The following is a 14,562-nucleotide window of genomic DNA, read 5'->3' as shown; positions in this document are numbered from 1 at the left end:
CCTTCCTGCAGGGATGGGGATTGTCTGGCGGGAGGAGGGGAGGGGAGAGGAGGCCGGTAAAATCATTTGGTCTGGCCCTGCCAAGACTTTCGGGATAAGTTCATTAAATGTTTGACCAAATATAGCAGGCTAATTTTTAAGCTGATAATTTTGTACGGCCCCGAGTCGTGTTATAAATATCCAATGGCCCTTGGCACAAAAAAGGTTCCCTATCCCTGGTAGGGCCTGGGCGTATACAGGCGGGAGGGCAATCACACACTCAGGCTGCAAGCTGGAATTCAGGTCCACTTCTAAGTGTCTGGGTTACCTTATACAAATTTCTTAATTTCCTCTGTAGATTGGAAAAAAAAACACAAAACATTCTGCTCCTGGGGCTCCTGGATTAATGAGATAATGTAGACTCCCTAGACCAGAGCCTGGCTCCCTGTGGGAACCCCAATGCCAGGGGTTGCCTGTTGGCTTAACAGCGCAGTGGAAAACGGTCTCCGGATGAACTCGGGTCAAAGCGCCAGAATAATTCGCAGAACCCAGATAACCTCCCACCTCCCCGTGACCTCACCGTATTTCAATCCACACTCATTACCAGGTCCCCGTCTTCTCAGACCTCCGAAATCTCTGGTCCCCTACCCCCGACACTGCCACCGGGGCAGCAAAAAGGAAGGCAGAGGAGTTCGGCGTCTAAATGACAATGACCCCCGCGCCGGCGCTCACACTCCCCCCGGCACCGGGATTGCGGGGCCGAGAGCCGCCAAGCAGCCAGGGCGAGCCGGACCGCCGCGTAGGAAGTCTCAGGGCTGAGCTGACAGCTCAGAGGAAAGAGGCGGGGAGCGCGGCGGGCGGCGGCGGGGAGGGCGGCCGAGGGGGGCGGAGACACAGGCGCGCCGCCCGCCCCCGCCGCCGCCGCCGCCGCCCGGAGCTTCCCCGGGACAGGAAACCTCCGGACCGAGCCGCCGCCGCTCCGTCAGCCCGTCGTCCTGCGCCTGCCACTCCCCCCCTTCTCCCAGCTCCTCTCGGCGGCGCCCTGCAGAACTGGGCTCCCGGCGCCGTCTCCCCTTCCCGGGGAAGCTGTGACGCCCCCCGCTGCAGCGGCAGAGCGGGTGGGGGTGGGGGCCCGGGCGAAGATGGCGACGCCGGGAAGCGAACCCCAGTCTTTCGCCCCTGCCCTCTCGGGGTCTGCTCTGCACCCACATCATCATCCCCACCACCACCACCACCACCAGCACCTCGGAGGCGCCGGGGCCAACGGCGGGGCCGCGGGAGGCGGCGGCGGCGGCGGCGGCGGCGGCGGGGGCTTCCACCTGCCCTTGAACCGGGGGCTGGAACGCGCCCTGGAGGACGCCGCCAACTCGGGGGGGTTGAACCTCAGCGCCAGGAAACTGAAGGAATTTCCCAGGACCGCGGCCCCGGGGCACGACCTCTCGGACACGGTGCAGGCAGGTGAGAGCGGGCCGAGGGCCGGCGGTGGGGGAAGCGCTGCCCGGCTGTCCTGCCTCCCCCCCCCCCCCCCCCCCCACGGTGGCCCACGGCAGAGGTCGCTTCTGGGGGTCCGTCGGCCGGCGCTCTTCGGAGTGAGGGGCCGCGTGGACGCGGTCGAGGCGGGCCCGGCCGAGGGCGCGGTGGCCCCGCCTTGCCCGGCGGCGGGCGGCGCAGCCCGGGGAGAGCTGGCTTGCGTTTTGGGCTCCGGCTTCCCCTCCAGGGGCGGCCGCGCCGGGGCGGTGGTCGCCGGGCCGGGACTGGCGGGTGCACCGCGGGCGCGCCCTGCACGCGGAGGGGGATCCGGCGGCCGCGCAGGCTTCCCGGGCTCGGCGCTGGGACTGGGACCCCGAGCGCCGCGGCTGCGCCCCTGACCCGGGCCAGCCCGCCCAGCCCACCCCGGGGGGGAAACCCGGACAAAGGTGGCGCGCCCTCGGCCGACCCGAGGACGGCGGCTGGTGCCGCGAGGCCCTCTCGGCGACGCAAGCGACAGGGCCACGGGGTGTCCACGGGGCGGAGGTGCCGGGGCTTCCTCTTCCTGGGCGCGCGCGGAAAGCCGCTGCGGTGCCCGCGACCCCGAACCCGCAGTCTCGGCGCCGGAGGGCGGCCCCGATTCCTTGCCTTCAGCTCGCCGCCCACACGGCGTGGTTCCTGCCGCCGGGGCTACCTGGTTTTCTGTAACCCGACCTTGGCGGGGGCCCTGACAGGCACTGCAGCGCACATTAAAAGAAACGTAATTAAAGTGAGCCTGTTTTCTGTGTGAGCCAGACAAGTTATAACTCGCGCCAAGGAGCAGCCAGCCTTTTCAGGTTCTGTCATGTGTTGACACATTTCTGAGACCTCTGCTTGCTCTCTGGGAGTCGGAGTTCCGGGAGTGGGATCTGCAAGCAGGACTGGGGCGGTGGAACGCGACGGGGGCCTGGGATCCCCACAGAACGGCCTTGGTTTCCTACCATCCGGTTCAGCTCCCTCTCCCCGGGGGCGTGTTTCCATCTTGGCCAGCGCCCAGCCCACCATTTCCCGGTGCCCGTTTTGGAACCGCTGCCCAGACCTTCGGGCTGTCATCACCCCCGGAGCCCAGTGTCAGACCCCTGGACTCTGGATGGACGCAGCTCCAGATCTCCCAGTTTCCTCTTGTGGGGAAAGCGGCTCCTTCAGGCGAACGAGCACTTGGCTTTTGGAGCTAGGTTTCCAGCGCCTTTTTTCTCCCTTTAATTCAATAAACGTCTATGGAGAGCCCCAGTGAATACTTAGACAGAGTTCTGAGTTCAGTGGAGGCAAACAGGACTCTTCGGGGTCATTAAACTTTGTAATTTGGATTTGGGGCCAGTCAGGAATAGGCAAAAAAGGAGGGAATTTCCAGAGTTGAGCTGTCAACAGCTGGGGAGTCTCTTGATAGGATCTCTTAGTTACATTTTCTCAAGTGGAAGTTATTCTAAGAATTGCCTGAATCATTAACTTAAAAAAAAAATCTGTTAAGTTCTACTTTTTGCCATAGAATGTACAGGAACTATGGAAGGGTTAGATATGACTGCAGAAAATGGAGCTGGCATGACCACAAAATAAACATGTGCTTGTACCTTCAGTAGGGGGTTTGAAAGTTGTTCCTCTACTTCAGTTATTATTATTATTATTATTATTTTTAAATATATTTTTATTGATTTCAGAGAGGAAGGGAGAGGGAGAGATGGAAACATCAATGATGAGAGAGAATCATTGATTGGCTGCCTCCTGCACACCTCCTACTGGGGATTGAGCCTGCAACCCAGGCATGGACCCTTGACCGGAATCAAACCTGGGACCCTTTAGTCCGCAGTCCGATGCTCTATCCACTGAGCCAAACCAGCTAGGGCACCACTTGGTATTATTTTATATCAGTTTCAGGTGTACAGCATAGTGGTTAGACATTTATATAATTTACAAGGTCATCTCCCTGGTAAGTCTAGTACCCGCCTGGCACCATACACAGTTATTACAATGTTCTTGGCTGTATTTCCTATGCAGTACTTTACATCTCTGTGACTATTTTGTAATTACCAATTTGTACTTCTTAATCCCTTCACCCTTTTCACCTAAACCCCAATCCCTCTCCCATCTGGCAATCATCAGTTTGTTCTCAGTATCTGAGGCTGTTTTTGTTTTGTGTATTATATTCTTTAGATTCCATATATAAGTGAAATCACATGTATTTCTCTGTCTGACTTATTTCACTTAGCATTATATCCTCTAGGTCAATCTCACAAATGGTCAGATTTTATTCTTTTTTATGGCTGAGTAAAATTCATTTGTATATATGTACCATATCTTCTTTATCTAATCATCTGTTGCACCCTATGAGCACTTTGGTTTGCTAATGTAAATAATGCTGCAATGAACATAGGGTGCATATTTCTTTTAAAATTAGTATTTTGGGTATTATGGGATGTCTTTTATTTATTTTTTTTCTTGTCTGATTGCTGTGACTAGGACTTCCAATACTATGTTGAATAAAAATGGTGAAAGTGGACATCCTTTTCTTGTTCCTGATCTTAAGGTTAAAAGCTTTTAGCTTTTCCTGTTGAGGATGATGTTAACTGTGGGTTTGTTATATATATGGCCTTTTTTATGTTGAGGTAGGTTTTCTCTGTTCCCACTTGGCTGAGAGTCTTTATCATAAATGAATACTAGATTTTGTCAAATGCTTTTTCTGCTTCTATTGATATAATCATGTGCTTTTTATCTTTCATTTTGTTTAGGGGGAGTATCACATTAATTGATTTGTAGATATTGAACCAGACTTGCATCCCATGAATAAATCTCACATAATCATGATGTATGATCTTTTAAATATATTGCTGATTTAGTTTGCTAATATTTTGTTGAGGATTTTTACATCTATGTTCACCAGGGATATTGGCCTATAATTTTCTTTTTTTGTAATACTAGAGGCCTGGTACATGAATTCAATGCACCAGTGGGGTCCCTCGGCCTGGCCTGTGGGATTGGGCCGAAACAGCTCTCTGACATCCCCTGAGGGGGTCCCAAATTGCGAGAGGGCACAGGCCAGGCTGAGGGACCCCACCGGTGCATGATCAGGGTGGGGAGGGACCGTGGGAGGGCTCCAGGGCGGGTCCGGCCCATCTCGCTCAGTGCTGATCGGCCAGACCCCAGCAACAAGCTAACCTACCGGTCGGAGTGTTTGCCCCCTGGTGGTCAGTGCATGTCATAGTAAGTAGTTGAGCGGCCTTAGCATATCATTAGCATATACACATTGATTGGTTGAACGGCCAACCAGATGATCGGACACTTAGCATATTAGGCTTTTATTATATAGGATCTTTGTCTGATTTTGGAATCAGGGTAATGGTGACCTCATAAAATGATCTTGGGAGCCTTCCCTTCACTTGGATTGTTTTTGAGTAGTTTGAGAAGGACAGATGTTAACTCATTTTTGAGGTTTGGTAAATTTCACCTGTGAAGGCATCTGGTCCAGGACTTTTGTTTGTTGGGAGTTTTTTGATTACTGATTTGATTTCCTTGGTAGTCATCAGTCTGTTCAGATTTTCCGTTTCTTCTTGATTTAGTCTTGGAAGATTGTATGTTTTGAGGAATTTACCCATTTCTTCCAGATTGTCCAATTTATTGATAAATACTTATTTGTATTTTTTCTTATAATCCTTTGTATTTCTGTGGTGTCAATTATTTATCCCCTTTAATTTCTGATTTATTTATTTGAGACCTCTCTTTCTTTTCTTGATGAGTCTGAAAACCAAATGTATTCTGTCCTTTGTTCTAAAGACATTTACTGAGCACTTTTCCTTATTTGGAAGAACAAAAATCAAAATAAAGCAAGAGTTAAAATTACTTTCAGTTTGCACTGTGTGAATGGATAGTATGAGTAGTAGATTACAATAAAGATAGTGGTTCCTCCTAGATTAATATTTAGTTTACAGAATATCTCTTAAAATCAGAATGGCACATGAAGGTCCTTAAAGACCTAAGATTAAAGTGTTCTTTTTGGAAAATTTTATAAGATAGGAGTGGCATAGACATATTTTCCTCACTGTTCAGTTGTACAATACAGGCCATTTGGTTCCTACCTTGTAAAAGTACCTCTTCTGGCAGCCACCTATGCAGAGTGCAGTTCTCTGCACTCTTGGACCATGCAGCTTCTCTGAACAGAAGATGTAAACACAGCAACATGGAGGCCCTGGGCCGCTCAGTAGATGTCTGAAGTCAGTCACTCAAATGCAAACACGTTTTTCATCGGGAAAAACTCAGCCTCTCACTGTGAGCCTGGTGAGTTCCTCGTTTTGATTTAAAGCAGTTTTGTTGTCAGGGTCTGGTCTTTTTGCAGGTGAGAGGGGGGAAGAAAGGCTGACCCACTCAGGTTTGGTGACGCAGGTGACGCTGGCTGAATGGGAGAAGTGTGAACAGAGAGCCGCGTCAGCACTTGGTGTGTGCACTGTGCTGTCTGCATTATCCCTCTCAGTCCTCTCTAGAAGCCTGTTCATAGCATCATTTACAGCAGGGGAGGTTTCGATTAGGAGAAGTCAGGTAATATGCTCAAGATCATCCCCCGACTTAGATGGTGAACCGGTGATTGGACTTTGACAATTTCACTTTAGTATTTACATTTTTTACTATATTCCTATTAAGCAGGGAAAAGGTGGAAAGGAGCAGAATTTGGGGATTCAGTAAAATAACATTCATTCCATAAATACCCACCAAGCACCACTGAGTGCCAGGCACTGTTCTAGGCACCAGGTATACAGCAGTGACCAACAGAGAATCCCCGTGCCCATTCCTACAGTTTTCATTCTACTTGGAGAGGGTCGGGGAGATAATGAACAAATTTATTTTGCAGGATGAGTAGGAAGAGTCATAGTATAGATATAATGTCTTTGTTTTTAGAAATATACATGCTGCATTGTATTAAAGGGGACTTGAATGGCTTGTAACAACAACAGCACAAACGATGACTAGTAATAAACATAAAGAGGCATAATATTGAGCCTGTTGAAAAGTATTACACCAATCTATATATATAAAAGCCAAATATGCAAAGTGTCCCCTCAGGAGTTCGACCAACCAGGAGTTCGACCAACCAGGAGTTTGACCGCTTGCTATGATGTGCACTGACCTCTAGGGGGCGGACCAGAATGAAGGCAGGCCTGGCCAGCAGCCAGCAGCCAGCAGCCGCTAGGGACCCTACCTGTGCATGAATTTCGTGCACTGGGCCTCTAGACTGTGCATAAGGAAAGAAAATGTGTTTTTTTTTTTCCTCCTAGATTTATCAAGTAGTGTCATTTTGGGATGGAGAAGTCCAAAAGGGTGTTTGCATGATTAAAATAAAGCAGATTGAACTGAATGAGTAAAAAAAGAAAGTGTCTGTCTCAGGTTGATTGCAGAAGGTTCTAGAAAATAAAAGAAAGTCCTACGATTTGATGTGCAGAACAATTGTTGAAAATTGGTCTCATTACGGAGAGGGTGGAGTATATCATTGACAATATCTTTGTGAGAGGGCTGGAAGCAGAAAAGACTATATGGGAAATGAAGAGCTTAGGAAGGCAGGACTATAGAATTGAAGTATAAAAATATTCATTGAGGTCCTGCATATGCAAGTGCAGAGGATGGTAGTTGATGCAGAGTGTAAGACAATACAAGAATACAGAAGCAAACAGTTCTAGAAAGCCATGGGAGCCTCCAGACAGATCAAGGTGAGATGCCAAATACCACAGATAGACTGTCTGCAAAATTCAGAGGAAAAGGCCATTTCAGTTAAGCTGGCTAGGGAAGACTTTCATCATAGCGCAGGTGGGATTTGGGTTAGGTTTTGTAGGATGAAGAGAGTTTGGATGGAAGTGCCTATGAAGATTCTATGGTTGGAAAGATGTGAGAACCTGACAGAGACTGAGGTCGGTAAGTAAATTAGTAAGAGAGAGCATTTATGCCTATGGTCATGTCCTCCCATCCGACTGTCACTGTATAATGGGTACCAGAGCATAGGGATCTACACCCTTTATTTGGACATGGCCCACAGGCCTGGGATTTGTCAGCCTGTGGGACTAAAGCCCTAGTCTGAGCTAGCTCTCTCAAACGTCTGTACACATTCAGAGAATCTTCTGTGAGGTATTAGGCAGGCTTATCTACTGAAGGCTGACTTCCCCATCCCAGTACCATTCTATAGCAATGGAGTCCTTGGGATATCAGGACTCTTTTAGTCATTGGAATTCACACAGGACTTGATAAAGAGAAATCTCTGTTTTGAAAAACATGTTCTGTTCCATAATCTTGGCCATAAATATTTTTCTTTACAAATGGAATGACACTTTTGAAATCACATACTTAAAAGGTTATACCTAGTTTCAAATTGTTTTCTGCTATAAAATTTATTAGTTACTGCTGTAACTATCATTTTTGTAGTCACTACCATATTAATGCCTATTTTCATTACATGTATTCAAAATACTTCTCCACTAACAAGTGATGGGTCACATCCTTTTTCACCCTAATATTATCTTTTTCTTCTGATAGGTTTAATTTCCTTCTTGTTAGGGTGTAAAGACTTCTAAAGTAAAAACTTTTAGAACAGCTTAGACAATATATACTCTATGGTGGCTGGAATCATGTTCAGAGGTGCTCTTCACTAGTCTGTGTTTGGTGAAAACCGTCTCCGCAGACAGACTGCTCGTATCATTGTTTGCATGATAGACTGCTCTTTATTGAAAAGGCAGGAGCACACTACTCATGTTTCCAGAATGGAATATACAGTTATAGGCCATAGAGTGTAAAGTTTTGTTCTATGCCAGTTTATAAAGGAAATTCAAGGTTTGACCTTCATCATTGAAATGATTCCACTGAATAGTCTGTCAGTCACTGCAACATCTTATTTGATTTTTGGCATACCCCACTATTTCAAACTTTATCTTAGTAATTGACTAAATTTTTTTTTTTTTTTAGTTTTGTTGCTAACTTAAATTTTTCCTGCTGTGGTTTAGCAATTCTTCAGTGTAAGCGTTTAAAGGGTAGATAGATACCTTTTGGAATCCATGTTGATGTTGATCAGTTCAGAAGTCAATTTATTTTTGCTCTTGCTGTCCATGCGGTGTGTACAGACTTATTCTATTCTGTTATTCAACTGCATTATTGCTTATTTAAACATAAGTTGTTTCCCTATTTTGTGTGTACTTTCTATTTTCCCCTTTTTATGTGTCTGTCTGTGTATCTAATCTATATCTGTTGATATAGATACATATACAGATATAGATATAGATATAGATATAGATATAGATATAGATATAGAGACTTTTTGTTTAAACTGGGCAGTATTTAATTTCTCTTAATAGCTCCCCAAAGTCATCTCTCCACAGGTGCTGCATTAAGTATGTTTTTCTAGAGATTTGGCAATTTAAATGGCAGAAATGCTATTAACTCTACTTTGGGTTGTTATGCATTCATTAGTCAGGCCATATTGTCTGTGCATCACAAAAACCTGTACGTGATGCCACTTTCCAGGTTTGGTTTAACTTTTTGGAAAATTAGACTTTTGCCTTAGCCTTAGAGAGACGCCAGGGGAATCTGGCCTGGGTTTAGATCTGGTAATGCCACCAAGATAACCATCTGTGAACACTTTCAATGATGTGTCAGTTGTTGGAGTTAAGGTAAATTGGTGTTAATTGCAGTGTTTATTTCAAATTATAAAATTATAATCTATCATAAAAGGTTTAAGAATGTCAACCATAAAATCCAACTACATTTACATATCTGATGCCTTTATGTATAACTTATAAGAAGTCTAGAAGTCTGTCATTGCTGCTAATTTTTTGTTGTCTGGAAGTTTTTATGCACCAGAAATTTCAGTTGCTATATTTTAGATATTTTTTTTTGTGTGTGTGATGTAATTTGTATTTAACCAAAAAAAAAAAAAAAAAAAAAAAAAGGCTAGAGAAGGCAAAAGTTAAAAAAGAAATGTGAGAATTCCAAGTAAACCTTTGTTTGGAAAATTGGGCCTACTAATATAGACGCAAACTTGAAGCATGCCTGTGTTTTCTGCATCTTAATTTAAGAGTTCAGTAGTGCTGCTTCCATGTACTGTAGTAAGAAGGCATACATTTGGAAGCCATCTGTTCCCACAGAGTAACTCAGAAATAAAGTGAGACTGTTTACATGAATAGAAAGTTGATGACTGTGAGAATTTGGCTTTTCTTTGTAACAGAAGGGAAATGGTTTTTATAGTCAGATTTCTATATATGTCCACTGGCCATAAAGGAGTATATAGGTGGGAAAAAGAAAACCAAATTAGAGAACAATGTTTGATTTGCAAAACAGAAATATTTTATTTTTTTGTTTGTTAAGAAATTTTTGCTCCTCTGTTAATATGATGTTGATACTGAGCCATCTAAATTTATAGTATATCTGTTTCAGGATATTTTTAAGCCATCGGAGTCAGGCTATATGATTTTGGAATCTTCCTTGATGTTTGCTATTCTTTCTGCTGTGTTTCCTCAGTCTGTTTGCTGGAGGAGACCTAAGACCCTGAAGATGAAACAAGGTCAGGAGCCCTTCAGCTCAATGAGTCTTGAATTTTTCTTCACTGGTCTCTCCAAATGGTCAGAAAGAAGCCACATCTTAGTTTTTTAATTTTCTGGCTTCTCCTGTGGCTTGTGCAAGCCAGCCTTTCAGTGTAAGACATGGAGTTTTGCTACACAATGTATTCCTCTAATATTCTTTTGAAAAAATATTTATTTTTATTTCAGAGGGGAAAGGAAAGGGATAGAGAGATAGAAACATCAATGATGAGAGAGAATCATTGATCGGCTGCCTCCTGCACACCCCACACTGGGGATCAAGCTCGCATCCCGGGCATGTGCCCTGACCAGGAATCGAACCATGACCTCCTGGTTCATAGACCCACGCTCAATCACTGAGCCACACCAGCGGGCTTCTTTCGTATTTTTTGTGTTGATGCCCTACAGCAGTGTTTCTCAACCTTTCTAATGCCGCGACCCTTAATACAGTTCCTCATGTTGTGGTGACCCCCAACCATAAAATTATTTTTCGTTGCTACTTCATAACTGTAATTTTGCTACTGTAATGAATCGTAATGTAAACATCTGTGTTTTCCGATGGTGTTAGGTGACCCTGCTATTGTATCTGATTTGTTGCGACCCACAGGTTGAGAACCGCTGCTGTAGAGCCTAAGACCATCGGAAATAAATAAATCAGAAATAATTCTTTATTTCTCATAGTCTAAATTGAGCGTAGTCTTCAGGTCCCCAGAATTATTATTTTCCTCTCAACAAGAGTTAAAACAAAGATGAAGCTGTTTCCCATCAAAATTTGCAAGTGTTTGATAAATCAGTGTTACATTCAGAGGTAGAGTGAGTTACAGTGAATTCTGAAAGAGTTGGAAGGGATTTTATTGTATCAAAGATTGCTTGAAATTAACAAGTAAAGTAAAGCTAAACAGTTTTTGAGCACCTATCTTGGATAAGGAACTGTGGATTATTCAGAAAATAGAGACATAGTTCTACCTACTTTTCAGAATTGCATAAGGATTAACAAAATAACATATCCCTTATCAGATGTAGCATTGGCAAATATGTTCTCCCATACAGTAGTTTTCCTTTTCATTTTGTTGTTGCTTTCTTTTGCCTTGCAGAAGCTTTTTAGTTTGGTGTAGACCCCTTTGTTTATTTTTTTTCCTTTGTTTCCCTTACCCGGCGATGTATTGATAAAAATATTGCTATGCAAGATGTCTGAGATTTTATTGGCTATGTTTTCTTCCAGGATTTTTATGCGTTATGAGGTCAGAAGGAAGAGGTGTTGGGGGGACTGGATAAAAGAAGATGAAGAGAGTTGCTAAAGAACATGTATACACAGCCCATGGTCAGACAATAGTGTGGTGAAGGCCAGGGGAGGCATGGGCAAAGGAGGGGGCTAGGGGATATCTGTAATAGTATCAACAATAAAAAAATAATGTATTTGAAAGAACAGTACACATATGATATTTTCATCAATAAGTGTCATTTTCAGATAAAGCCTTTCAGCCCTCAGCCAAAATGGCTTTTTTCCCTCTTCTTTCATCAGTATAGTTTAGAGGTTAAAAATGTTGGCTTTGTCCATTGTAAATTGTGTCACTCGGACCAGATAACTTAAATCTTAAGTATCCATTTCCTCACCTGTAAAATGGGAATAATATGTACTTAGTAGAGTTGTTGTAAGGACAAAGATTATAGTAACAATAGACAATGTTATCAAGTGCTTTCTTTGCCAGATATTACTCCAAATGTTTTGGATGTAAATATATGTATTAAATATGTTTAACCTTTTGCACTCGGATGTCGAGTGTGACTCGACACGGTTAGCATCGGTAGCAGCTCGTATGTCGAGCCACACTCGACACGTAGTTTCACCGCGGGGGAAGGGGGATTTTTGTCTGTTTTTCCAGTATCTTTTCTTGTTTTCATTAGCATGAAAGGACAAGTAAAATGTAAATGCCGTTTCAACTGATGCCACCACCTAAGCTTCACTAATGGCATCTTCAAAGGCTATTTGTTTCTAAGACACATCAGTCACGTGAAAAAGGTTAGACCAGTACACTAACTTCCAGGGGTGGATTATTATCCACTAACTTAGAGCAATGTTTAGATGGAAAGCTCCATATAATCACACCTCACCCTAACAAAAAACACCAAGATTGTGTTGTGTGTTCTAACAGAAAAATCAAAGGAGGAAGAAGAGAGATGATTTATATTTGCGAAACATGTGAATGTAAACTAGGTCTTCATGTGGGTGAATGTTTCAAAAAATATCACACCATGAAAAATTATAGAGATTAAAATTACTCTTTGAATGTATCAATAATTTGAAATATAAAAAAATCCAAATAAATAAGTTTGTATGAAAAGAAACTCCAGTTTTTTATTCTACTGCTGCGCTTTGTAAAATCTGGGGTATTTAAAAAATTAAATCCCGAGTAGAATAAAGGAATCAAGAAAAAAGCAAGCGAGGGCAAAGGGTTAATGTATGTAGTACCTCATTTGGCTCTTGCTACGTGTTTGTTTTAATTGTAGTAGGAGCTTAGTAACTAAACTGTTCTAGCTGTCATCTACGTTCCACCCAACTTCCTGCATCTGGTTCAAATTTATCTGATTTGTAGCTTGAAGAGGGAGTTTAGGTAGCTAGAAACCATTCATTTACATCTCTCTCTCTTAGTTAATAACTGAAGATACTGAGGCTCAGGCAGCTTAAGTCACACAGCAGGGTGGATGGTTGCTTGAGCCAACCACATTCTCACAATCTCATACCAAAGGGCTGTTTCTGTGAGCCAGGAGGCTACAGTGGGATGGATGGAAGACCTCCCTGCCTCTGTAGAGCTCTCAGGTCAAACCCACCCAGACCAGCCATGTGGAATATCCCTAAAAGAATAAAAAGTACCGTGAAACCTTTAATAACATCTGGTCCATCTGGGGAAATAAGTTATAAAACTGATAGTGGTTATAGATGAAATGTGTTCAGGATTTTACTGCATGTGGTTTGGGGGATATGCCTGGGCCCCATATAAATTGGATTCCAAAAACTAACAGGTGTGTAGCAAGTCCCCAACTCACAAAGCAGAGGGACATCATGGTCTTTCATAGCCAGGTTTTTCTTAGACCTCGGAATATATTTTCCTCTGGAACTAAAGTAGTAAGTGGTGGTTTGGGTCTCTCACTAGCCCTTTAATTAACCCTAGCAGAGGTGGGCCTTCATGTTAATAGTGATTTCTTCCCTTTTTTTACTTACTTTTTTAATGCAACCTCAGTTCTGACATCAAGTTCTGAATCTGAAGATTTTGGCATCAGGCTGTGAGTGAAGTTCCCTTACCCTCCTCCAGGCCCTTTGGTCAGTGAGTGGGCCCAGCATACTGGAGACCCCCATCTCATTGTTGTGGGGAACAAAGGTTGGCATTGAAATCATTGGAGTCGACTCTGGTCGACTCTGGGACTGGATTAGGCCTCCAGGCTGAGGAGGAGCTGACTCAGGAGATGCCCACTGAGGGAGACGGGCAGGAATTTAAACACTTCTCTGCTTAATTTTTATATTTTTTATATATTATCTCCCCGATTTATTAATTTTAGAATTGGAAGCAAGTTACTGAATCTCTGAAATTCAGGTTTGTATTTGCTAAAAATCAAAACACTCTTCTCCTTCAGGGTTGTGACGCGGCATGAGGTACCCAGGCACTGTAACGGTGGTGATCTGTAGAGTAATCAATAGATGTCACTTGCCTTCCTTGATTCCCACTGACACTATGTGTTATAGTTTTCTCAGGAAAATAAATAACTGCAAGTTGTCAATGTATCATTAGCACAGTGGCTAGGAGCACAGACTGGGCTGGGTCTTAGTTCTGGCTCCACCACAACATGGCTAGTTCTTAACCTCCCTGTACTTGAGTTTCCTCATCATAAAATGGGGATGATGATAATAATAATAATAATAATAATAATAATAATAATAGGGTTATGGTGAGGAATAAGTGAATGAATATCTGTGCAAAGTGCTTGGCACTGACGTTTGCCAGTATTAGACTCCATTATCTTTAGCAAAGAGATTCAATCTTATGAGGCACAAGAAGACTAGTTACGTTCCTAGAAATAGTGCGACATTAATAAAATGGTAGTAATATCCAGAAAGCTTGAGTATACAGGTTTTTAGTTTGCGTAAGTGATATTTATATTCTTTTGACAGTATTTGGAGGATAGTAGTGTAGGAGGTTTTTATTATTCCAGCTCTAGCTATTCAGGGCTATGTGAGAAATCCCAGACTAGATGGCGAAAGGGTTTTCCTTGGGTTAGATTGCTTGTAAGTGGTTGAGCCAGGACCACATCCTCTGAATTTTGATGTGATTTCCATTCATTCCTCAATTTAAGTGTTAGGTATGATTTGATTTTATCAGGACAAAGAAATCCTGAGAGGACAAGGCTATTAGAACAGAATAAGTTAAGAATTCTCCCAGTGGAGAGTAAGGAGTCATATTCTGGTGCCACACTGTGAATTCAGGAGAAGGGTGCTGGGACCAAGGCTTGTTTTGGGGCAGGGGATCAGAGAGGGGGATGGAGGGGT

General features: G+C 43.8%; 1 protein-coding gene across 2 annotated transcripts in view; it reads left to right on the top strand.

The window, feature by feature from the left end:
* Positions 1–1,048: 1,048 nt before the first annotated feature.
* Positions 1,049–14,562, top strand: part of LRCH1 (leucine rich repeats and calponin homology domain containing 1) — a 225,996-nt gene continuing 212,482 nt past the window's right edge. For both annotated transcript variants that reach the window (XM_054719758.1, XM_054719757.1), the window contains exon 1: positions 1,049–1,437. In XM_054719758.1, the coding sequence (XP_054575733.1) occupies positions 1,122–1,437 (316 nt within the window). In that variant the 5' untranslated portion in view covers positions 1,049–1,121. The remainder of the gene's footprint in view (positions 1,438–14,562) is intronic.

This window comes from Eptesicus fuscus, chromosome 8 (assembly GCF_027574615.1).
Source record: "Eptesicus fuscus isolate TK198812 chromosome 8, DD_ASM_mEF_20220401, whole genome shotgun sequence".
Taxonomy (NCBI): Eukaryota; Metazoa; Chordata; class Mammalia; order Chiroptera; family Vespertilionidae; genus Eptesicus; species Eptesicus fuscus.
This window is presented reverse-complemented; position numbering and strand designations above follow the sequence as displayed.